The following is a 24,010-nucleotide window of genomic DNA, read 5'->3' as shown; positions in this document are numbered from 1 at the left end:
TGTGAGCGATGAACTGATGGAGAACGTGCAAGTACAGTTTTTAGGTAGAGATGGGCTAGGCTTCATTGAAGAGATACGTTTTCAAGGATCACCTGAAGGAGGAGAGCCAGATACAATGTGGTAAACTGTTTCAGAAGCAGGGAGAGGTTCAGGAGAAATCCTGGAGATGTACATAGGGTGAAGTGACAAGAGAGCAGGAAGGCTCTGAAGGAGAGAAAATGGTGGCTTGGGTGATATTTTGAGAAGGGGTTGGTAGCTTGGGGGCAGATATGTGCATGGTTTTGTATTAGTATTTTGAATTTTCTTTAATAGAACAACGTAGGTCCCCCCTCAAAAAAAATCTATAGCAGTCCCTTATCTGAGCATGCAGCCTGGCAGGTCAGCAAAGGGGGGGATTAGCAAGCACCCCTTCTCCTGAACCATACCAGGCCACATGCCTTCAACATAGGGGGGTGATTTCGGGAAGGGGACACCTCAAAGCACCTTGTCCCCATGTTGATGGGGGCAAGGGCCTCTTCCCCACAACCCTGGCCAGGGGGCCCCCAGATCCTGGCCTCTTTGTGTAAATAAATATTACAGTGTATCCATACTCATTAACTATAAAAAGTGTAAAAAAATTATAAAAACACAGAGACGATTTTGGACAAATATGTCATTTAAATAAAAATAAACAATGTCCCCTGAAGTAAATTCAGCATCAATCACAATGAATGCCGCTGCCGCCGTCCCGAAACCAAAAAATAGGTCCGTGCCCGGTGAAGGCTCCCACCATCTGACAGCTCCACCATACACAGTTCCTAAATAACTAACGGGGTATACTGGGTTGATGACGTCACAAGGGAGCGGGTAAACTGATGTCATAACCTAAGTTATTTAGGAACTGTCAGACGGGGGGTTGTCAGCAGCGGCATTCATCGTGATTGTTGAACTGGAATTATGTCGGGGGACATTGTTTTTTTAATAAAGGAAATGTCAAAAGCTGTCTCAAAGACTGTGTTTTTATTTATTTTTGACACTTTTTTGTTGAATAAGTAGGGGTACAAATGTTCTTACAATTTGGAATTTTTTAGAAAAATAATAAAATAAAGAGATTGAATTTTAATGAAATTTGTTACTATTGGTATTAGAAAAATGTGGATACATCCAAATCCTTAAATAACTAAAAATTCATCTAAATTTAGATTCAAAGCGAAACAAAGCGATGAATGGAGAGGTTAGAGTTTAATGTTACACATTGGGCGGAAGTGACATTTTGACATCGCTTCCGTCCTGCAATGATATGCAGACGGGTGGGGGCCATCTTCCCCTCACTCGTCTCCATGTCAGCCTAGGGAGAGTATGCGATCGCCTCTGCTGCCAACGACGGCTCCGGTAAGTGGCGGAGGGCACCGGAGAATGGCGGGAGGGGTCCATCTCCTGCTACCGATAAAAGTGGTCTTGCGGTGAATCCGCCACAGAGACCACTCTTATCTTGAAGTGGACCGCCCGCTTTTGAAGAGGATACTGGGGTTATGGTAGCTAGCTGCTACCATAACAACGGTATTCCTCCTCTAAGTAGCAACATAAAATGATGGCAGGCGGTCCGGAAGTGGTTAAAAAATAATCTGTAACATTTTTGTAACACATCACATCCCCATTAAAACCAATCTGAATGTTTTAATTTATTTAATGCTTTCCTCTTTAATTCCACCTAAAAATCTATTGAAAGTTATGTTGAGTGTAGGTAGTGTAGCATAGGTTGCTAGGAACATTTTGATGTGGCTCCTTCTGTAATCAAGGGAGCAGTGAAGCCTGTTCGGGGTCTCATAATTTGGGAGTTTGATTGCTTCCCCCTGCCCCTGGAAGAAGCTTCCAGAACCTACGGTGGGATATTCAAATCAACCAGCCTGAATATTTATCAAGCTCCAGACTATCCTTGGAGGGAAATTGTCATGCACATCTTACAATTAGGGTTGTCACGATACCGATACTATTATTGTTATCGGGACCAATACAGAGCACCAATACAGAGTGCACTTGTACTCGCACAAATGCTCCCGATGCCTGACGCGATACCTGGTCGGTGGGTGGAATTTGCTAGCATAGAGGGTGGGCGGAGAGGACGGGCGGAGTGAGGCGTGTCCGTAGGCGGAGTCAGTGGGGCGGAGAGTGAGTCCTCAGCTAGGTAAGCTGGCATAGTGCAGTGTCTTCTTCCAGTTGGTATCACTACGGCGGTGGAGCGCACGCCGACTACTGAGCGGACACCGGGCGGCTACAGACTCCCGCCTGATGATTCATGCTGTTATCCTTAGTGCCGGGGAAAAGGCACCTCCAAAAGTAAGCAGAGACTTTGGAATTTGTTTTATATGTTTGAGAGGAGGCTATAATTGAAAAGGTTCCCGATACATCTCCCTTGGTTTACAAGCAAGATTATTTATCCACATATCTGCCTTTTGACCTTCTTTTTAGCTAAAGAGGTCATGTCTGTTTGGTGAGTAGGCATTTTACTTAGGGTTGTCCTGATACTGATACTAGTGCCAGCCATCTGTCAGTGCCCATAAGTGCCGACTATCAGTGCCATCCATCAGTGCCACCTATCAGTGCCCATAAGTGCTGCCTATTAGTGCCAGCCACCTGTCATTTATTGCAGCATTTCAGTGCTGCAATAAAGGTCATGTCTGTTTGGTGAGTAGGCATTTTACTTAGGGTTGTCCTGATACCGATACTAGTGCCAGCCATCTGTCAGTGCCCATAAGTGCCGACTATCAGTGCCATCCATCAGTGCCCCCTATCAGTGCCCATCAGTGCCCATAGGTGCTGCCTATTAGTGCCAGCCACCTGTCATTTATTGCAGCATTTCAGTGCCTATATATAAGTGCCAGCCATCAGTGCCAGCCAACTGTCAGTTCTATCAGTGCCCACAAGTGCTGCCTTTCAGTGCCAGACACCTGTCAGTGCCATCTAACAGTGCCAGCCACCTGTCAGTGCCATCAGTGTCCATAAGTGCCAACTATCAGTGCCATCCATCATTGCCACCTATCAGTGCCCATAAGTGCCACCTGTCAGTGCCGCCCATCAGTGCCAGCCACCTATTAGTGCCCTTAAGTGCCGCCTATCTGTGCCCATCAGTCAGTGCCATCTTTCAGTGCCCATCAGTCAAACTGTTACATGACATTAAAAAAAGTATCAGTAATTAGTATTGGCGAGTACATGAAAAAAAGTATGGGTACTTGAACTCGATCCTAAAAAAGTGGTATCGGGACAACCCTACTTACAATAGATATAAAACCTGATGAACTGATGGAGACATTTCTTTTTCTTCCCTTTTACCTTCAATACAACTGCGTTACTCTACTTACAATTTCCTTATTGTTTATCTAGATATGCATAGCAACATGACAATTTGAATAACAAATGATCCTATTTGTTATATTACAGTATGAATGTATACATCGGACAATACCCTATGTAAGTTGATTATATACATTGCAGAATACCCTATTTAGACTCTACATGATTGTACAACACATGGCATGTCTTTATTTCCATGGTGATATGTTAATCCCACTTTGGATGTTCCCTTTGAATTCATGTATCTTTTTCAATAAAATGCAAACAAAACAAAGACAAAACAGGTATTTATATAGCTCTGGCACAGTACACCGTTTTACAATATTACCCTTGATAAACACCATGGGGTGTCTAATTTTCAAATGATGTCTGTTTGGGAAAATGTTTATGTTCTGCCATCATTAGGCCACAGTAAACACAGTGTGGTGTTATACAATGAACAATGAAAATGATGCAAATTGAAAGTCAAAATAGACCACATTTATTCCAGGCCTTGGAAGTTACAGCAGGTAAAACACACATGGGATATTCTCATAATCACATCACATAGCTGTACAAATATTGTTTGATGTTCTAATCAGTTTGTTGTGGGGAAAAAAATAATAACCTCTAATTTGAGAACTCAGTAAAAGAAATGTAATTTTTTTGAATCATCAGGTCATCATTCAATAAAACTTGGAGTGCCAGTTTTACAATCGTGTGTATTCTTTTTTTTTTGTCTAAACTTTTTGGTTTACACAATTGTATTGTACTTGGCTTAGTGAATACGGTGAAACTGTTCATTATAATCATATGAAAGTAAGAATTATTTTTCTGTTATGTAGCTCTACCCCCAAAAGGGCCATTGGTATTAACAGGTTCTTCCTTGAAAGTACAGAGGCTGCTTACTACTACAAGCACCAGTCAATTCACACTAGCTCCATCATAGCCCATGTGATGTCTTTTTAGTATTTATATATTGAATAAACCTTAACAGAAAAGAGGTTTAGGTATCTAGCACAAGCAAACCCAAACTCCACAGCAAGGTCTTTACTCACAATGTCCTTGGAGCTGTCTGCAACCCAGCCTCCACAGGTAGACCCATAATGAGAAAGATAAAAATATCCTTCTCCAGACCCAGGACTTCAGAACAGTGCTTTCCAGCGAATATTCCTTTATCAGGGCATGATAAATCATCATACTGGTTATCTTTGCCCTGTATTCTGGAAGCTTTTTCCAAAGACAGGTGGGAGAAATCAAACACCCAACGTAGGAAACCCTGAACAGGCAAAATCAATCAATCACTTCTCCACTCACTACAGTGAAGCTAATAATGAAAATGATTTAGCAGCCTAACTAGGAGGGAACTACAATTAAATCTTTATTTAAAATTATTTACTAAATAAAATGCTCATCTGAAAAGAGCATGTAAATCACTTCTTATGCAAAGTAGTTAAAACAAAACTATTGCTGGGAGGGGCTCTGTAACAGATGTGAGCTGCATTCCAAATACAACTAAAAACACACATTTTTGGAAAAGGCAAACAGCCAGCCACTTGACTGAAAAGGGGGGGGGGGAAGAGGTGAGCATGCTGGAGTTTTTTTTTTTTACCTGTCTCATTCAAACTTTGAAAGGTCTTCTGGTCTTCAGACCTCCAATGCTGACCTTTAAGCATTCTTTTTTTTTTTTTTTAGCATTGGCCCTGGTAAATGTCTTTAAGCAAATTCAGGAGATCTAACAGCAAAACACCACCCCCCCCCAAATAAATAACTAAGTGAATGAGGTTGTCGACACCTATGATGCAGATAGAAAACATTTGGGGTCCGCAGATTGTTGTTGATTGTACTACTGGCTGGAAATATGATAATATAAATTCTTTATCTTAAAATATATATTGCCTATATAAGTTAGTTAAATATGATTCCGATGTCTCTTAATTGTGATAGTAGTACTACAGTGCCTTGAAATTATTCATACCCCTTGACATTTTTCACATTTTGTCATGTTACAACCACAAATATTAATTAATTGTATTGAGATTGTATGTGATAGGGGGGCGCATGCGCGGCGCGACGCTGATGGGACGTGCCTAGTCACTGCTCCGCCACACCCGGTCATCCAGAAGCCGTTTCCCCAGGGCCACAAACCTCGTTTCAGGAAAAAAACCATCAGCACCCCTGTGGGAAAGCGGGGTGCATGCCTGGCAACCAAAAGAAAAAAAAACGAAACCAGCAGCATTCGCTGACATACTTCCTCCTGGACATGGAGCAAAGATCAGTGAAGAAATCCCAAAATGGCGCCGGCAGCAGCGTGTGGGGAGATGATGAACTCGTCTCACAGCCTCCCAAAAGTTTGGAAAACCGTGAGTACAACTCCCCTCTCTCTAAGGCCGACCTAGATGAGAGTCTCTCACACATTTTTGATAAGCTTGTGGATAAAATTGAGAGAGAGGTACACAAATCCACCGCTGCACTATCCCATGAGATAGCCAGCATAGGGAGCCGCACGGATCTCCTAGAGACTAAGCATGATGAGCTCTCCCTGGCTCATAATGACCTGAGAAAGGACTTTGAAAATTTAGCTGATAACTTTGCGTTCATGCAGGCCCAGGTCGAGGATTTGGACAATCGCAATCGCCGCCAGAACATAAGAATACGTGGCATTCCAGAATCTACTATAGATTTATTACCAGCAGTGTCCAAACTATTTCATAGTCTCCTACCAGAAAAGCAGCTTTCTGCATTTGCCTGCGATAGGATACACAGAGCCCTCCGCCCCAAACCCCCCCTGAAAATCCCCCTAGAGACATCATTATGTGCATGAAGGACTTCCTTGTAAAAGAGGACATTATGCGTGCCTCCAGGAATTCCCCCAACATTTCCTTTGAAGGGAAACGCATACAAATCTACCCAGACATCTCCCCTGCTACATTAGACAGAAGACGCAGGATGAAGGAGGTTACCTCGGTCCTACAGACTGCCAGGATAATGTACAGATGGGGATTCCCCTTCAAGCTAACTATCCCCCACAACGGCTCCACGTACACAGTTTATAACATAATAGAAGGAAAGGAACTCCTAATCAAGCTGGGCCTCTTGCCCCCTGAACCTCACCTACGGCTCCCTTCCACCCCAAGGCCCTCTCCTATTTGGTCTACTCCTTCCAACAGGCGCAGCCAGAGAGATCAAAGGAGACTCTTCAATCCCCATCAAAATTAGCCTATGTTATTTTGATTGGATGCTTCATGTTATCACACCACCTGTTCTAAAGGTGTGACTGTACTTTCTAAATTGTTTACCCCTGGGATTCGACCTCTCTCTGCATGGAATGCAGGCTGCATTGAATTGATGGCTCTGTGCGGATTGGGCTGGGGTGAGTGAGACACCACAGGTTTACAAATGTTCAACCCCCATGGTTATGCTGACATATGATATCACCTAGTTAAGTCTCAACATATGGACTTGAAACTCTCTGACACAGCTCACTGAAGCCCAGCGAAGCATATTACCAGCTGCTAGGTATGATAAGGAAACACTTCAAGTCATTGCACTCTCTTCCCTATCTACATTTTACCTGTCAGAGGCATCTAGACATCTAGGCTGGGAAGTTACCTCTACAGCTCATCGAGATACACTACCTGTTCCCATAAATAAGTATTGGACACTTCAAGTCGGTATTATCTGCACTATTATCCTTTTCACATGCCATGTACTCACTCCTTCAGTATGATGCCTCGCTATACCCTAACACCCAAATTGGCCCGAATTTAATACCGCATTTGGATTCTACAGTAAAAAGATGAACTCCCTAGACTTCCTGTTGTGATCCCCACTCTCTGTGTCGCATTTCATGGGCTCCATAAGTGTCTCTCCCCCCCCCTGCTGATCAATCTGGGATGTTGCCCACGGGTTCATACCCGTCATTTGATCTCATGCTATTACCAGGAGGATGTTGTTTACTTGACAAGCCATGTTCTTTAACATTGATAATGTTATATGTTGTTGTTCTACGTTGCTATCAGGCATGCACTAATTTGATGATTCTTTGCAGTTTAAATTGCCTTCTTTGACCGGGTGCGTCCACCGTCGCTGGATTGACCCCACCCCTGCCTCGGTCCTCGCCTAGACTTACCGATGGTCTGGCTAGGCCTGACGCGGGAAAAGGACATTTTTTTATTGATGTCCTTCATATTGTTTTTCTTGTTTAATAATTTTTTTTCTTCATTGATATTTTATTCATCCAGGTTAGATGGGTCTCTACCTATCATGATATTCCTGGATGGCACCACGAGTGCTCCGTTTAAAAAGTTGAATGTGTTTCTTACGAGCATAGAGTATAAGAATTTTAGACCCTCCTCACATATAGGTATACGCAACCAACATGTATCATATATTTTTGCTTTCTACAATCCAATGTGTGCAACAATTACATTATCTCCATATAAACACTGCTTGGGCTTACTTTGCCTACGGCACACCAATAGAAAGAATGATTCAATTTATGTTCACTTGACACAATCTGAAATATTTCTGTACAGGCAGATTCTTTTCTTATCTGTGGTTATGCTGATAGTCTACTTTAAATCCAGTCATGGGTCTTAGATTTCTCTCACACAATACTAATGGGTTTAATTCCCCCAACAAACGTAAAAAGGCTTTTCAACAATACAAAAAGCTAGGGGCTGACATTATTCTTCTCCAGGAAACTCACTTTGCATCCTCTAATCACCCCAAATATTTTCATAAATCCTACAATCAGACATATTTTACCACATATAATAACAAAACTAGGGGCGTCGCCATTTTTATTCGCAACTCAATAATTTTTGATATACAGCACGTATTTAGAGATCCTGAAAGTAGATTTATCATACTCAAGGGAACTATCAATAACAGGGAGATCACCATAGCATCTGTATACGCCCCGAATGATACACACACATCCTTTTTTCTCAATTTTTTTGAGGCCCTAGATAGATACCATTCACCCCACATATTGATAGGTGGAGATTTTAATCTGGCTGCTCACCCATTCCTCGATAGGAGCTATGTATCCCCACATACGAAATCATTTTCTAAAACCATTAATCGTTTGATTAACAAAACACAGCTACTAGACACCTGGAGAGCTCATAACACTGGTATCAAGGCCTATACCCATTATTCACACCCGCACGACTGTTACGCCAGGCTTGACTATCTATTCTCTACCCCCATTCTCCTTGCTAATTCTACACAGGCTCAAATTCACCCCTGCCCATGGTCAGATCATAATATCTGTACTTTCACCACCTCATATATTGGCTTAGCCCCCTCCCCATTCAACTGGCGCCTCAATGACTCCCTTTTAACCAACTCCTCTTGTAAGTCTACTATTTCCACACACATAGAAAACTATTTCTCAGACAACGTCAATGATGAAACCCCACCCACCTCAATATGGGTCGCCCATAAAGCGGTCCTGCGAGGCCATATTATTAGTTTGGCAGCATCAAAAAACAAAGAAAGACAGACAGACATTAAACGTCTTACCAACGAACTTCATCATCTATACATTAAACTACATCACAAAGTTGATCCTATTATCACTCAACAAATACAAGATACACGAAAATCCCTTGATTTACTCCTCTCCGCCAATGTAGAAAAATCGCTTAGATTTTCCAAAGCTAAATATATGCTACATTGTAACTCTCACTCAGCAATGTTCGCAAGGAAACTCAAAGAAGACAGTAACCCCACCCACACATATAAACTTAGAAACAATAATGGTAACTTAGTCTCCCACCCGCAAAAAGTAATGGAAATATTCACCTCCTTTTATAGGGACCTTATGTCAGATCCCAACACTCCCCCTGGTTTAGCCGCGAAATCATGGCTCGACAGCCTCAATCTCCCTTCCCTAGAACAAGAAAGCTTAGACTCTCTCAATTCCCCATGTACTGTTGAGGAAGTCACATCTATCATTAAATCTCTTAAATCCTCTACAGCGCCTGGCCCTGATGGTTACACCTCCCTGTACTATAAAAAATACGCCCCCCTTCTTGCCCCTCATTTAAAAAACCTATTCAATCACATACTAGAAGGTAACTCCTTCCCAAAGGAAATGCTTTTGGCCAACCTTTCCCTTATCCCCAAACCCAATAAGGACCATTCACTCCCCCAAAATTTTCGACCAATTTCGGTCCTAAATAATGATCTTAAGATCTTTGGCAGAATCCTGGCAGATAGACTTGCTGGGGTGATTTCCCCATTAGTGCACATAGACCAATCAGGTTTCATCCCCAATAGGCAGATCACGGATAATATCAGGCTTGTTACCAACATAATCCAGGATGCAAATCTTCATGCTCGCCAAACATGTCTCCTTAGCCTTGATATTCACAAGGCGTTCGACAGCGTCAGCTGGACTTACCTAAATTATTTACTACCCAGATTTGGAATCTCTGGAGCATTCTTGCAGGGGTTTAACGCTCTTTATAGCTCCCCACAAACACGCATCCGTTTACCTGGTATCAACTCTGACTTCTTCCCCTTGGGCAGAGGAACAAGACAGGGCTGCCCATTATCCCCGCTCCTCTTCGCCCTAGCTATGGAGCCACTTGCCCAAGCTATTAGAGCAAACCCAGACATAAAGGGCTATTCTAAAGAGCATCAGGAATATAAAATTAGTCTGTACGCTGACGATGCTCTGATATATATTACAAATCCCCATACCTCCCTACCCATACTACTTAAAGTCCTAGAACTCTTCCACAAAGTATCCGGACTCAAAATCAATCTCAGCAAGTGCTCCGCTCTACCCATCAACATCCCCCCAGACTCACTCACTCTTCTCCAAACCAATTTCCCCTTCACATGGATTTCATCCTCAATCAAATATTTAGGTGTCAACATCACCCCACTTCATAATGGTCTCTTTAAGGCCAACTACACCCCCTTGTTCGCTCGTATTACCACCCTCCTGAATACCTGGTCCAAATATCATATTTCATTTTTGGGCAAAGTTTGTGCAATTAAAATGAATATACTCCCCAAATTATTATATTACTTTCGTACCATACCAATTAATGTCCCTAAATCTAAACTCGAAGCACTACAAAAAAACATTAACAAATTTATATGGGCAGACAAAAAACCGAGATACAGCTACGCTTTACAATATAGATCTCAATCCAAGGGTGGTTTGGGTCTTCCCAACTTATGGAAATATTTCCTAGCCGCACGTCTCTCCCAGATTTCCCAATGGTACTCCCCAAATAAAAATATCCCCTGGATTAGCTTTGAGACCTCATCCATACAACCGTTACACCTTCAGGGAATTCTTTGGTCCAAATATGTTCTTTACCGTGACCTAATTAAACGCAATATTATAGTAGCTCATGCCTTCAAACTCTGGCAAACCTCCAGAGACATTTTTTCACTGGCTTCAGAAGTCTCTCCACTCACATCATTCTTAGGTGACCCCAGACTACCCCTTGCATATACAAACAATCATCTATTTTCCGCCTGGACTGATAGGGGACTAACATCTCTAGGTTCGCTGCAGTCTAAATGGTCATTTAGATCATTTGATTCCTTCCAAAAGGACTATAACTTCCCCTCTTCAGAATCTGAAAGATATCTGCTAATCAAATCTTTTTTTCTCTCGCACTTCTCACTTTCCACAAATCCTAATATCACGATATTCGAGAGAATATGTAAATCTACATCTAGAGATAGAGGCATGATCTCTAAGCTCTATAATTACCTTAATGACACCTCTGCCCCGGAAAAATCACATCCCATGATCCAATGGGAAACAGAATTAGATTTCACCCTCTCGCCTGACACTTGGCACTCCATGTCAGAAAACCTCCGTAAAAGCAATAAAGCGGTATCCTTTAGAGAAACACCCATAAAGCTATTTACAAGGTGGTATCTCACACCATCAAAAATCCATACCTTCTACCCTTCAGTATCCCCTAACTGCTTCAGGGGCTGCCAAGCTGACGGTACTTTACTCCACACATTCTGGAGCTGCCCTCGTCTCTCACATATATGGCTGGAAGCAGCTCACAGAATGGAAACCTCTTCCAAACACAAGATTGCCCTCACACCACAAATCTGCCTCCTATATGGTAATGCCCCAAATATCCCACTCCCATGCACCAGACTCCTCCACTCACTTTGTAGCTCAGTGCAATGGATGATAGCCCTTAACTGGAGGTCTGAGGAATTGGTATGGTCACAGGTTCTTGATAGAATGGAGCTATTGAAGCTTTCGGAGAGAATATTTCACACAATTAACGATAGCCTTCACATCTTTGAAGATAAGTGGTCATACTGGTAATTCTCTGTGGTTGCTTCCAATGATGTTGTGATATTCCCTCAATCTCTAAAATAACGTTATCATATTCATTTTGAATGTACTCAGAAATATTCAATGCAAGATTGTTCACATGTTGCTTTAATATTTGTATACCTCCGAAAAATTTCTGTACTTTATATTTTTACCTATGCTTGTACTACAATATGCTACTCAATAAACTTTTGTAAACAAAAAAAAGAGATTGTATGTGATAGACCAACACAAAGTGGCACATAAGTGTGAAGTGGAAGGAAAATGATAAATGGTTTTCAATTCTTTTTACAAATAAATATGTGAAAAGTCTGGCATGCATTTGTATTCAGCCCTCCCTAGTAGAGTTGAGCGAACCCGAACCGTAAAGTTCAGGTTCGGTACGGAGTTCGGGGGGAAAAAAATGCACGGAGGTCCCCCCAAATTCAATAACCAGACCCTTTAGGTCTGGTATGGATATTAAGGGGAACCCTGCCATCAATTTAAAAAAAAAATTACGTAGGGTTCCCCCTAAATATCCATAACCAGACCCTTCAGGTCTGGTGTGGATTTTAAGGGGAACTCCACCCCAAATTTAAAAAAAAATGGCGTGGAGTTCCCCCTAAAATCCACACCAGACCCCTTATCCGAGCATGTTGACCTGGCCGGCCGCAGAAAAGAGGGGGGGACAGAGTGCGCCCCCCCTCTCCTGAACCGCACCAGGCCACATGCCCTCAACATTGGGAGTGTGCTTTGGGGTGCCCCCCAAAGCACCTTGTCCCCATGTTGATGGGGACAAGGGTCTCATCCCCACAACCCTTGCCCGGTGGTTGTGGGGGTATGCGGGCAGGGGGCTTATCAGAATCTGGAAGACCCCTTTAACAAAGGGGACCCCCAGATTCTGGCCCCCCCACTGTGTGAAATGGTAATGGGGTACACTGTACCCCTACCATTTCACGAAGGAAGTGTAAATAGCAGTTTTCAGAAAAAAAACACACACACCGTAGAACAAATTACTTTATTAATTAAACCAAATAAAAATCCAGCGGTGAAAATAGACGATCGGTGCTGCTCGCTGCTCCATCTTTGTCTCTATCCAGCGTCAGGTGATCTCTCCAGCACCAGGTGATGTCTCCAGCGATTGGTCCAGCGATGAGAACATCCATACATTCAGAGCACAGCTCAGCGAATGACGCGCCGATGATTTGACATTTCTTTTATAGGGGAGGCGGGCCACGCGTCACGTGACCCCGTCCCGCTCTGACGCAAGGGCAGTCCCAGTGACGTAGCAGAGTGTGCGTCAGAGGGGACGGGGTCACGTGACGCGTGGCCCGCCTTTTTTTTTTACTAAAAGTCCGTGTCCCATTCACTTCAATGGGGTTCGGAGTTCGGGCTCGGGTTCCCGAACCCAATTTTTTTTTTAAAGTTCGGGTTCGGGTCCGAACCCGAACATCCAGGTGTCCGCTCAACTCTAATCCCTAGTCAATACTTTGTAGAACCACTTTTTTCTGCAATTACAGCTGCAAGTCTTTTTGGGTATGTCTCTACCAACTTTGCTCCTCTAGAGAGTGATATTTTTGCCCATTCTTCACAAAATAGCGCAAGCTCTGTCAGATTGGATGGAGAACATTTGTGAACATCAATTTCCATGTCTTGCCGCAGATTCTCAATTGGATTTAGGTCTGGATTTTGACTGGAGAATTCTAACACATGAATATGCTTTGATCTAAAACATTCTGTTGTAGCTCTAGCTGTATGTTTAGGGTCGTTGTCCTGCTGAAAGGTGAACCTTCGTCCCATTCTCAAGTCTTTTGCAGATTCTTACAGTGTTCTTTCTAAGATTGCCCTGTATTTGGCACCCCCATCAACTCTGACCACCTTCCCTGTCCCTGCTGAAGAAAAGCATTACCACAACATGATGCTGCCACCACCATGTTTCACGGTGGGGATGGTGTGTTCAGGGTGATGTGCAGTGTTAGTTTTCTGCCACACATAACGTTTTGCTTTAAGGGCCAAAAAGTTAAACTTCTTCAACAATGGCTTTCTTCTTGCCACTCTTCCATAAAGGCCAGATTTGAGGAGTGCACAACTATATAGTTGTCCTGTGGACATATTCTCCCCCCTCAGCTGTGGATCTCTGCAGCTTCCCCGGAGTTACCATGGGCCTCTTGGCTGCTTCTCTGATTAACACTCTCCTTGCCCGGCCTGTCAGTTTAGGTGGACCACCATGTCTTGGTAGGTTTGCAGTTGTGCCGTATCTCTTTCCATTTTCAGATGATGGATTGAACAGTTCTTTCTGAGATGTTCAAAACTTGGGATTTTTTTTTTATAACCTAACCCTTATTTAAACATCTCCACAACTTTACCCCTGACTTACCTGGTGTATTCCGTGGCCTTCATGATTCTGTTTGTTCACAGAACAGCTGTATTTATACTGAGATCAAATTACAAACAGGTGAACTAATTAGGTGAATTCTGAAGGCAATTGGTTCCACTCGATTTTAGTAGGGGGTATCAGAGTAAGGGGGGTTGAATACAAATGCACTCAACACTTTTCACATATTTATTTGTAAAAAAAAAAAATGAAAATCATTTAGCATTCTCCTTCCACTTCACAATTAGGATCCACTTTGTGTTGGTCGATCACATAAAATCCCAATAAAATACATTTATGTTTTTGGTTGTAACATGACAAAATATGAACAATTTCAAGGGGTATGAATACTTTTTCAAGGCACTGTATATTGTGCTGGAATTCTACTGCTGGATGGTTGCTTGTTTGTTAGTGGTTTTGCCCCTTCTTTCAGAGAAAATTTGCAAAATGTTATTGTTAAAGTGATTGTATACCCATTTTGTTTGTTTTTTTGGATAAGAGTAGTGATTAGAACCCCTATCAAGTTTTTGGTGCTGTGTTTGTCTCTACTAAGTAGAGTCACCCTCTCTATTAGACCTGGTGACTATTGTCACTTGTCACCAGAACAAGTGGTGAGGATAAATCTTACAATGTGGACACCTGCTCCAATGACAACTGTCTAAGGCCTCATTCACACAAGCATACACATTTGTGCAATCATATGCATTCATAGGACATGTAATCATTCTAATTAGACAGTGCAAATTGCGTGTGTTCAGGTGTATTCAGATTAGCTGCATTTAGAAAAAATAGAAATCTGTATATTTATGGGAAAATTACCGTATTTATCGGCGTATACCGCGCACTTTTTTGCCCTGAAAATCAGGGCAAAATCGTGGGTGCGCGGTATACGCCGATACCCGCTTTCCCGCACCGAGTTTTGAATACTGTGCCGACATATACCGAGCGCAGTACACTCGGGTATAGTCGGGCAGTCTCGGCTCCTTCCGCGCTCACGTCCTGGACGTACAGGACATCAGTGCGAGAGTTGCCGAGCATTGCCGACAATACACGAGTGTACTGCGCTCTGTATATGTCGGCGCAGTATTCAAACTCGGCGCGGGAAACGAGCGAGGAGGACGCCGCAGAAGGACGCCGGACCCGACGAAGAGGACACCCGAAGCCGCAGAAGGACGCCGGACCCGACGAAGAGGACACCCGAAGCCGCAGAAGGACGCCGGACCCGACGAAGAGGACATCCGAAGCCGCAGACGAACGCCAGACCCGACGAGGCCGCCGATGGACGCCGCGCAAGACACCAAAACTGTAAGTACAAAAAAAACTTTTTTTTCCACAGGATTGGGGGCAACTTTAGGGGTGCGGGGTATACGCGGGAGCGCGTTATACCGCGATAAATACGGGACATACTCTGAATGCATTTAAAAGACATGTACATTTAAAAAAAGAGCTTGATCTGGAAACTATAGTTTGTTTATAAAACAAATGTAGTAGGCCATTGTGAATGTCAATGTGTAGAAATGTCCTCTCACTTTCCTGTTGCATGGAAGCGAGAAGAAATCTACCAAATGTGGCATGGAAAACAAAATCTAAACTTACAGGGGTTTTCACCAGGGGTCAAGTCCTGGGGAAAAAAGTGTGGGAACTCCCACCCAAGATCCACTCCCCCACCAAAAAAAAAAATGATACGCTCATATGCTTATATATTTCACAGAAAATACAGTGCAACATTTATTGTAAAGTGCCAGTTTACAAAAAAAAATATGGTGTCACCCCCCCCCCAACCCTCCGCCCTGGTCACTGAGCATTAGCATAGCTCTCCCCCCTAGCCTGCCGCAATGCTCTGTCCTGCCACTGCGGAGTGATAGCAGGAACATAACAGAGCAGTAGACACTGGGCAGGCTAGTGCATTGGGCTCTCTTCTGTCTAGCCTGCCACAGTGCTCTGCAGGGCGCTGGGCAGGCTAGTTTCAGGGTGGCAGCACACCCCAAACCGGCCCCTGTAAATGTTGTGGTTTATGCCAGTGCACCAATCCATGCACTGTCACGGATTGGGGGTGACACCATCACTGTCGGATATCACTTTCTTCTTAATAGTGTCACCCAGGCCTGGACTGGGACAAAAAATAGACCCATGAGTTTTAGACTGAGCAGTCCAGTGTAAATCCCCCCCCCACAGTAAATTCCCCCCAGTTTTATCTCCCATAGTGTAAATTCCCCCCGTTGTTAATCCCTACAGTGTATTCATTCCCTGTGTAAATACCCTCAAATCCCCCACATGTAACCCCCCCTGATGTAACTCCCCCTGTGCTATCCCCCTAATGTAACCCCCCCTGATGTAATCCCCCTAATGTAACCCCCCCTGATGTAATACCCCTAATGTAACCCCCCTGATGTAACTCCCCCTGTGTAATCCCCCTTGATGTCATTTCCCCTGTGTAATCCCCCTAATGTAACCCCCCTGTGTAGTCCCCCTAATGTAATCCCCCTAATGTAACCCCCCCTGTGTAATCCCTCTAATGTAACCCCCCGTGGAATCCCCCCTAATGTAACCCCCCCTGTGTAATCCCCCTAATGTAACCCCACCTGTGTAATACCTCTAATGTAACCCCCCTGTGTAATACCTCTAATGTAACCCCCCTGTGTAATACCTCTAATGTAACCCCCCTGTGTAATACCTCTAATGTACCCCCCCCTGTATATCTGCCCATTGTGACAATATAGTGTATAATTTCTCTCCCCTCCCCACATTTACAGACCTTAGAATAGCGCGGCTTTCTCCACATGGATGTCCCTCCTCCTAGGCTCCTCCTCCTGTTGTGGATGTACTGTCAGTGTAGAGGAGGAGCCTAGACTCTGTCGGCAGTGACGGCTGTGACGAGGGTAATTGTGATAGGCAGCCGGCACCTCTCCCCGCCTGCCTGTCACAATAATAGGGGATTGCAGTTCCCGGAAGACTTGCGGGCGCCGAGCACTGAGCTCTCTCCTCCTCCCTTCAAAGTAAAGTTACTGGATTGCACAGGGGAAGGAGGAGGAGAGCGCTGCGGCGCCTCGCTCAATCCAGCACTGTGCCGGGTGTCACCCGGGGGTGGAGCGCCCCCTCCCCCGCTCCCGCCTTGCAAACACCGCTGCCCAGGAGACAAAGATCGGCACGGGGCGGCTCGAGTCCTGCAACGGGAACGACGTTCCCGCAGTGAAAAAAGTGGAGGGACGTCGTTCCCATGCGTTCCCGCAGGACTCGAGCCCCCTGGTTTTCACCCTTATTTTAACTATCCAAAACGAATAAAAAAAAGTTTTGGCTGTACATACACTTTAACCACTTCAATACAGGGCTTTAATACCCACCTCCATACCGGGCCTATTCTGGCACTTCTCTCCTACATGCACAAATCATCATTCTTTTGTTATAAAATTACTAAGAACCCCCAAACATTATATATTTGTTTTTTTTAGCAGACACCCTAGGGAATAAAATGGCGGTCATTGCAACTTTCTATCTTGCACAGTATTTGCGCAATAATTTTTTATATTTATATATATATATATATAAATACTGATAAAATAGCTTGATCAAGGTTTTTTCTAGATCAGTGTCAGGGTTAGAGTTAGGGTGAAAGTTTATGATCAGGGCCAAATGTTGGGGTCAAAGGTCAGCTTGTTCAATGAAGCTTTGACAATAAAACCTAGAATCTGATTGGTTTCTATGCAGGGTCAGTTTATTTTAGGTAGGATTTTTTTTTTAAAGCATTTTTTAATTCAGTATTAGTGACAGTCTGCCAGATAGGGGTAGCATTACTAAAACTGGAACACTCAGAATCTGGTACAGCTGTACATGGTAGCCAATCAGATTCTAATGTCAGCTTGTTCAATGAAGCTTTGACAATAAAACCTAGAATCTGATTGGTTTCTATGCAGAGCTGCACCAGATTTTGCACTCTCCAATCTTAGTAAATCTCCCCATAAGGTCAGTGTCAGTATGTTTCAGATAAGATAAAAAAAGCAAAACACTATTGTATCTGGGCCCCACTATGGGTATAAACAACAAATAATATACACATATGTGGTATTGCTGTGATTGTCAGGAGCAAGTATATTTTTTTTGACTTTATTTTTGCTGGTAGGTTATGGCAATAGCAAGAAGTTTACTACATTTTTTTTTTTTTTTTTACTATTTTGTGACAGTTTTAATTTGATAATAATAATAATAATAATAAAAAAAAAAGAATTAGGAGATATCCATTACTATTTACCACCAAATGATATGTACAGTTTTACTAACACATGTCAAAGTTGCAAAACTAAAAGAGGAACTTCATTCTGGAATTTTTTGTTAAATTCAACAGCTACTAATACTGAAGCTGCTGATTTTTAATAAACATGCACTTACTAGTCCAGGGGTCCAGCGCTGTTCTCACCCAGGTTGGTTCTTCACCAGTCTTTCGCTCACCAGCATCTCTGTCTTGAATGTGGAGTGTCAGCTGTAACTTTGTGGTGCTTCACAACTTCCCACTGCACTTGTGCGAGACATGTTGTCCTTTTGGTCTTGCAGTCTCCTGGGACCTGTGATGTGTCCCAGGAGGTTGCAGGCAGTGAGGAGGACCAAAACTTCCACTTGGCTCATCTACGCAAACTGAGCAGAAGCAGGAGCAGGTACATACCAGACATAAGTACCCACTCCCAGAAAAAAAAAACATCCAAAAGTGGGAGAAGAGGAGGGGAGAAGGAGAAAAAGCGGAACTTCCCTTTTAAGGAAAAATTCAACTTTAAAGAGGAGTTCCACCCGAAAGTGGAACTTCCACTCATAGTACTCCTCCCCCCTGTGATGGAAGTACTAAAATTAATATTTTGTGTTATGATTACTTTCCTCCTGAGCTACTCAAATGTTACATATGTACAGTATGTGTGAAAATATACCACAGTGCTGTTACTTTCCTTAAGAGACATTTTAGGGTTAAAGGAACCTTCAGGAAGTAATTAAGTGAAGACAGCTGGCCCCTTCTACTGCACTCCTAAACTCCCTCCTTCCGGCCCATCCCATCGACTGAAGAATGAAGCCTCTGTGAAATTGAATGGGGATCCCTGTATGACACAAAGGCATTTGTGCTAATTAGAGACTTTTGAAATGTGTGCAGTATGCCAAGAACAGACGTCACAGGGGCGTGTAATAAGGGCCTGAACTATATGAACTGAACCAATCAGTATGATTATCTGTATGATGTAATTTTGTTGATAAAAAGACCAATAAAGTCCAGCCCCTTCTCTCTGGCTGAACGTTGGAAAGGTGAAGATGTAGACTGTTTCTCTCTCTGGTCTGCATGTTTCACTATTATGATTTGGGTTAAACGGCAGAATGGGGTTCGCCCTGAAATTGTGTCAGGGGTCTCAATCGTTATCACCCCCTCTGGTGCCACATTTGGCAGCTTTTGGGGGGGAGGGGGGACAGGATTCCTGTCATTGACAGGTATCCTGTCCCCACTTCCGGGAGCCACAGCCGCTGATATTTGCGTCACCGTTTGGGCTCCCTCCTCCTTCCCCGGCCGCCGGGCCAGAAGGAGAGAGGAGTGGTGTCTTATTATTAAAAGTCAGCAGCTGCTGGCTTTTAATTTTTGCTGCGGTGGGCTGACCTCCACTTTAGGTAAACTAACAAATATGAAAACAAAAAACTTTTTTTTTTTTTTAGGAAATAGAAGAGTATTGCATCTTTAAGGAGAAATTAGCAGGAATCATGTCAACACATCGGTTATTATTTATGCACTCTGCTGGTAATAAAATGAAAACAACTCATAATGGCATTGTTAGGCAACAGGCTCATTTTTTATAATGGAACTAACAAATTCTTGAAACACTTGTATGGATTAATTTGTGATTGTTTAAATAATTAGAATAAATCAAATTGTCCAAACACCTCCAGAAAATTATGAAAACATGCAAAATTAATCATTCTAATCTATTTTTAAACATGTTCTTTATTTGGTATACAAACAGTAGCAATACATTTTGCTGCAATAATTTCACCAGGATTAGTTTATTTTGCCTTTGCCTTAATCCATAATTTAATATATTCCATATAATAAAATCATAGTTTTTTTCTCTATGTAATTAGTACATGAACTGTGTTTATAAATTAACCTATTCAAAGTCTTGTATTTAATCAGTTTAAAGTGGAAATCCACATTAATATCTCAGAATGAAAATAACAATTCTGTATATGCTTATTCCTAGCTTATGTGAACACTTTTTATTTTGTTTTGGATACATGTAAGAGAAGCCCCATTCAGATTTGTCTTGCCATGGGTGTTCCAAGTAGGAACATTCACTGACTACCCACAGGAGACCAAAAACACCATCTATCTCTCTCTCTCTCTCTTTTTCTCTCTCCTAAAGTATCAAGCCGCAAAATGCCACTAACATTTCCATGCTCATTTTTGACTTGGGAAATATTTAATCACAAAAAGCAGACCCAATGGACTTCTGGAAAATGGAAATGTAAGAGTTGGGATGGATTATGTAGTGCTACCCCCTTAGCGGCAGCTGAATTTTAGGTCCCCCTTTGCATGCACAGCCAGGCAACAAGTATTTTCGCAAGCATACTATAGTCAGAAACCCAGTCCAAGGGCTTTGTTTTGATTTAGTTTATTAGGGAAATCAACTTGGATGGGGTTAGGGTGGAATGGGATGCCCAGGACTGTGGTAAAGTAGAAATTAACAATATATTAACTCTTTCTGACTTCTTGCAAAGATCACAAGGCTGTGTTCCTGTGGCAAAAGTTGTACAGCGTGACTGGCAAAGATCAACTCCACTACTGATTGCAGGTACTCTATCTTCAAAGTGCCAAGGCTAAGTAGCTTTGAGCTGTCCCTTCCAGATAGCTTGCTGGGTATTGCACCTGGCTGCTTCTCCTCAATAGGCTTTGGAGTGTGAAATATTTGAGGTTACTCATTCAGTCCCTTGTAAATATCCTGTAGCACATATGGTGACTTCTGTACAGGCCTTCTGCTGGACAGGTCCCAATGGCTCCCAGGGTGACTCAGTCCATCCTAGCTCAGTCCTAAGGGTATGAGGATTCCTCTACTGCTTTCTCTCTCTTTCTCTCTTCCAACACTCTTCCTCTCTGGTGCCTTTTGCCTGGACGCAGAGCCCCCCAGCACAGGTGTCCCCTCCCAGGCCACTGGACCCTGGACTGTGCTTTCACATGGTCAGGCTCCAGAATACGTAAGGGCTATCTTTCCACCTTCTTGGTTGTCCTCACCCAACGATTGGAAGAGACCCCATGAATATTCAGGCATTATCTCTGCTCCTCTGCCCTCTAAGTTCCAGAACTTTCCTAATTTCTAGAAGCCACAGGGAGAAGACAAAGACTTAGACCTTGGAGCACTGTCAACCTAACTATCAGCAACAAATTATCCTGGTTCCTCTGGCTACAACAGGAGCCCAACTAATAGCTGGATTCAGGTAGGCGGGCGCATCGTTGCAGCGGCGTAGCGTATCGTATTTACACTACGCCGCCGTAAGTTAGCTAGGCAAGTACTGTATTCACAAAGTACATGCCTGCTAAGTTACGGCGGCGTAGCGTGAATAGGCCGGGGTAAGCGCGCCGAATTCAAATGAGGATGTGGGGGGCGTGTTTTATGTAGATTAACTGTGACCCGACGTGATTGACGTTTTTTACGAACGGCGCATGCACCGTCCGTATACATATCCCAGTGTGCATTGCGGCAAAGTACGCCGCAGGGACGTATTGGTTTTGACGTGGACGTAAATTACGTCCAGCCCTAGTCAAGGCCGACTTACGCAAACAACGTAAAATTTTCAAATTTCGACGCGGGAATGACGGCCATACTTAACATTGGCTACGCCACCTAGGGGGCATGTTTATCTTTAGGCGGCCTATCTTTTACGGAAACGGCGTATCTTTACTGCGACAGGGGGACGTACGTTCGTGAATAGGCGTATCTAGTGATTTACATATTCTACACCGAACGCAATGGAAGCGCCACCTAGCGGCCAGCCTAAATATTGCACCCTAAGATAGGACGGCGCAAGCTTCATAAAAAGTTATAACTGCAAAATAAGTAGATTTCAAATAAAATGCATGTATTGCCATTGGGGCACTGCCACTGGGGATGTTAGTTAACCAGGGACTGTTCTAAAATGTACTGGCCCCAGGAGATGGGAATGACCTTACATTAAAGGAGCTTTTAAATGTCCTTATTTCTTCTGAGAAATTCTCACTTCCTGTTCTTCTGTCTGTAACTCCACACAGTAATGCAAGGCTTTCTCCCTGGTGTGGAGAAAGCCTCTTGAGGGGGAGGGGGTGAGCAGACAAGTCAGGACACTCTCTACTTTGAAGATAGAGAAAGGAGCTGTGTGTTAGTGGGCGTCCTGACACTCCTGCTCGCCCCCTCCACCCTCAAGAGGCTTTCTCCACACCAGGTCAGGAAGGGAAAATCTCAGATAATGTAGTGTATGTACACTGGTAAAGTGTAGCACATTTCCCACTCCATACAATACTAAGAAAATACTTTGGCTGGACTTACACTTTGAAGACCCCACTTATACAGTATATACACAATATTTTAGACTGCACTCCAGGTCACAGTCAGCTGGGACCATTACATTTTTGGATTGAAAACCATGTCAGACCTTTACAGACAGACCACTGCTTATTTAAAGAAAACAATGGTTCTTCTCTGTAGCATACTGACAGCAGACAACCTTTTTTATTCAGGCTGTGGCTGCTTTCTCAAAAAAAAAAAAAAAAAAAAACTATAAAGCTTTACACCCCTTTTGTTTTGATACATCTGAAAAATATTTACGGTAGTTCATTTAAACTGAAAGTTCAATATGGCTTAAAAACAAAAAAGATTACAGATCAATACATATAGCGTAATCTGAAAAATAATTATTATATTGTCTATGATCTGCTTATTCAATAAATATATTTACTTTTTATTGTTTTTTATTCAGTTATTCAGTAATAATAACTGATTATTATACTATAGTGTTTAAAACATGAATGCAAAAAACAAATTGTTGACTTTGATTTTTTTAAGAAATCACCCTTCCTGGGGGGCATCAAATACTATACTTTCTCGGTGGCTTCCATCACAATACGAAGATGGGATAAATGAGCCCATGGGCTGGAATCCAGATTTTCTCCATAACAGCTTTCTTCTCCCGCCAGTAAGAATCTTTCAAATTGGTTTAGTTCACAATGTTGACAGTCTGCTTTAAAGATGTGATATACAAATCAGTGTGTTATGTGCTATGTCTCAGTATGATAAGCATTCTGAACATGTTTAAGTAATACGTCAAGTTGTTGGTAACATTTTATTTAATTGTATTACCCATCATAATGATTTAACTTCAAAAGGGATTTGTTTTGTACTGGTAGTGAAAGACCACGCAAAAGTTCAAGTTTTAAACTTCCAACAGCCATCTTTGTTGTGTTTCCAGCATTGAATGAATGCATTAACTCATCTTGACAGCATTAACAGCATCTTGAACCCCTCTGCAGAAAACAAAACAAAAAATCATAAAACACAAAGTAAACTCCATCCTGTCCAATACATAGTCAAGTCCTGCTCTACCAGGATGATGGACTTGCAGCCCAAGCTACAAAATATATGGTTTGACAAAGCTACCACTGTGAAGTACCTGTCGCTCTCTCCCTCTCTCTCTTCAGGTTTCTGTGGCCTGGCTTTTTCCCCAACAGTTGAAAAATTTATTGTGAAGGCAGTTGTCTCCTCTATTAAGGATTACCCCCTCACCGGCACTATTAGTGCTGATTAGGGCAGCTTCTCAGGCCTCGTACACACGACCGAGTTTCTCGGCAAAAAACAGAAAGAAACTTGCTGGGAGATATTTTTTTGCAGAGGAAACCGGTCATGTGTACATTTTCGTTGAGGAAACTGTCGAGAAACTCGACAAGCCAAAAAGAAAGCAAGTTCTGTATTTCCTCCACGGGAATGGAGAAACTTGCCTTGTCGAGTTCCTCGACAGCCTAACAA

At 42.9% G+C, this 24,010-nt stretch overlaps 1 protein-coding gene across 1 annotated transcript in view; it reads left to right on the top strand.

Annotated features, from left to right (window-relative positions):
- Nucleotides 1-24,010, top strand: part of TPO (thyroid peroxidase) — a 239,484-nt gene that overhangs the window by 20,985 nt on the left and 194,489 nt on the right. Inside the window, exon 3 of the mRNA XM_040348668.1 lies at nucleotides 23,054-23,183. Within this exon, the coding sequence (XP_040204602.1) occupies nucleotides 23,054-23,183 (130 nt within the window). The remainder of the gene's footprint in view (nucleotides 1-23,053; nucleotides 23,184-24,010) is intronic.

The sequence above is a fragment of the Rana temporaria genome, chromosome 4 (assembly GCF_905171775.1).
Source record: "Rana temporaria chromosome 4, aRanTem1.1, whole genome shotgun sequence".
NCBI classification, from domain to species: domain Eukaryota; kingdom Metazoa; phylum Chordata; class Amphibia; order Anura; family Ranidae; genus Rana; species Rana temporaria.
This window is presented reverse-complemented; position numbering and strand designations above follow the sequence as displayed.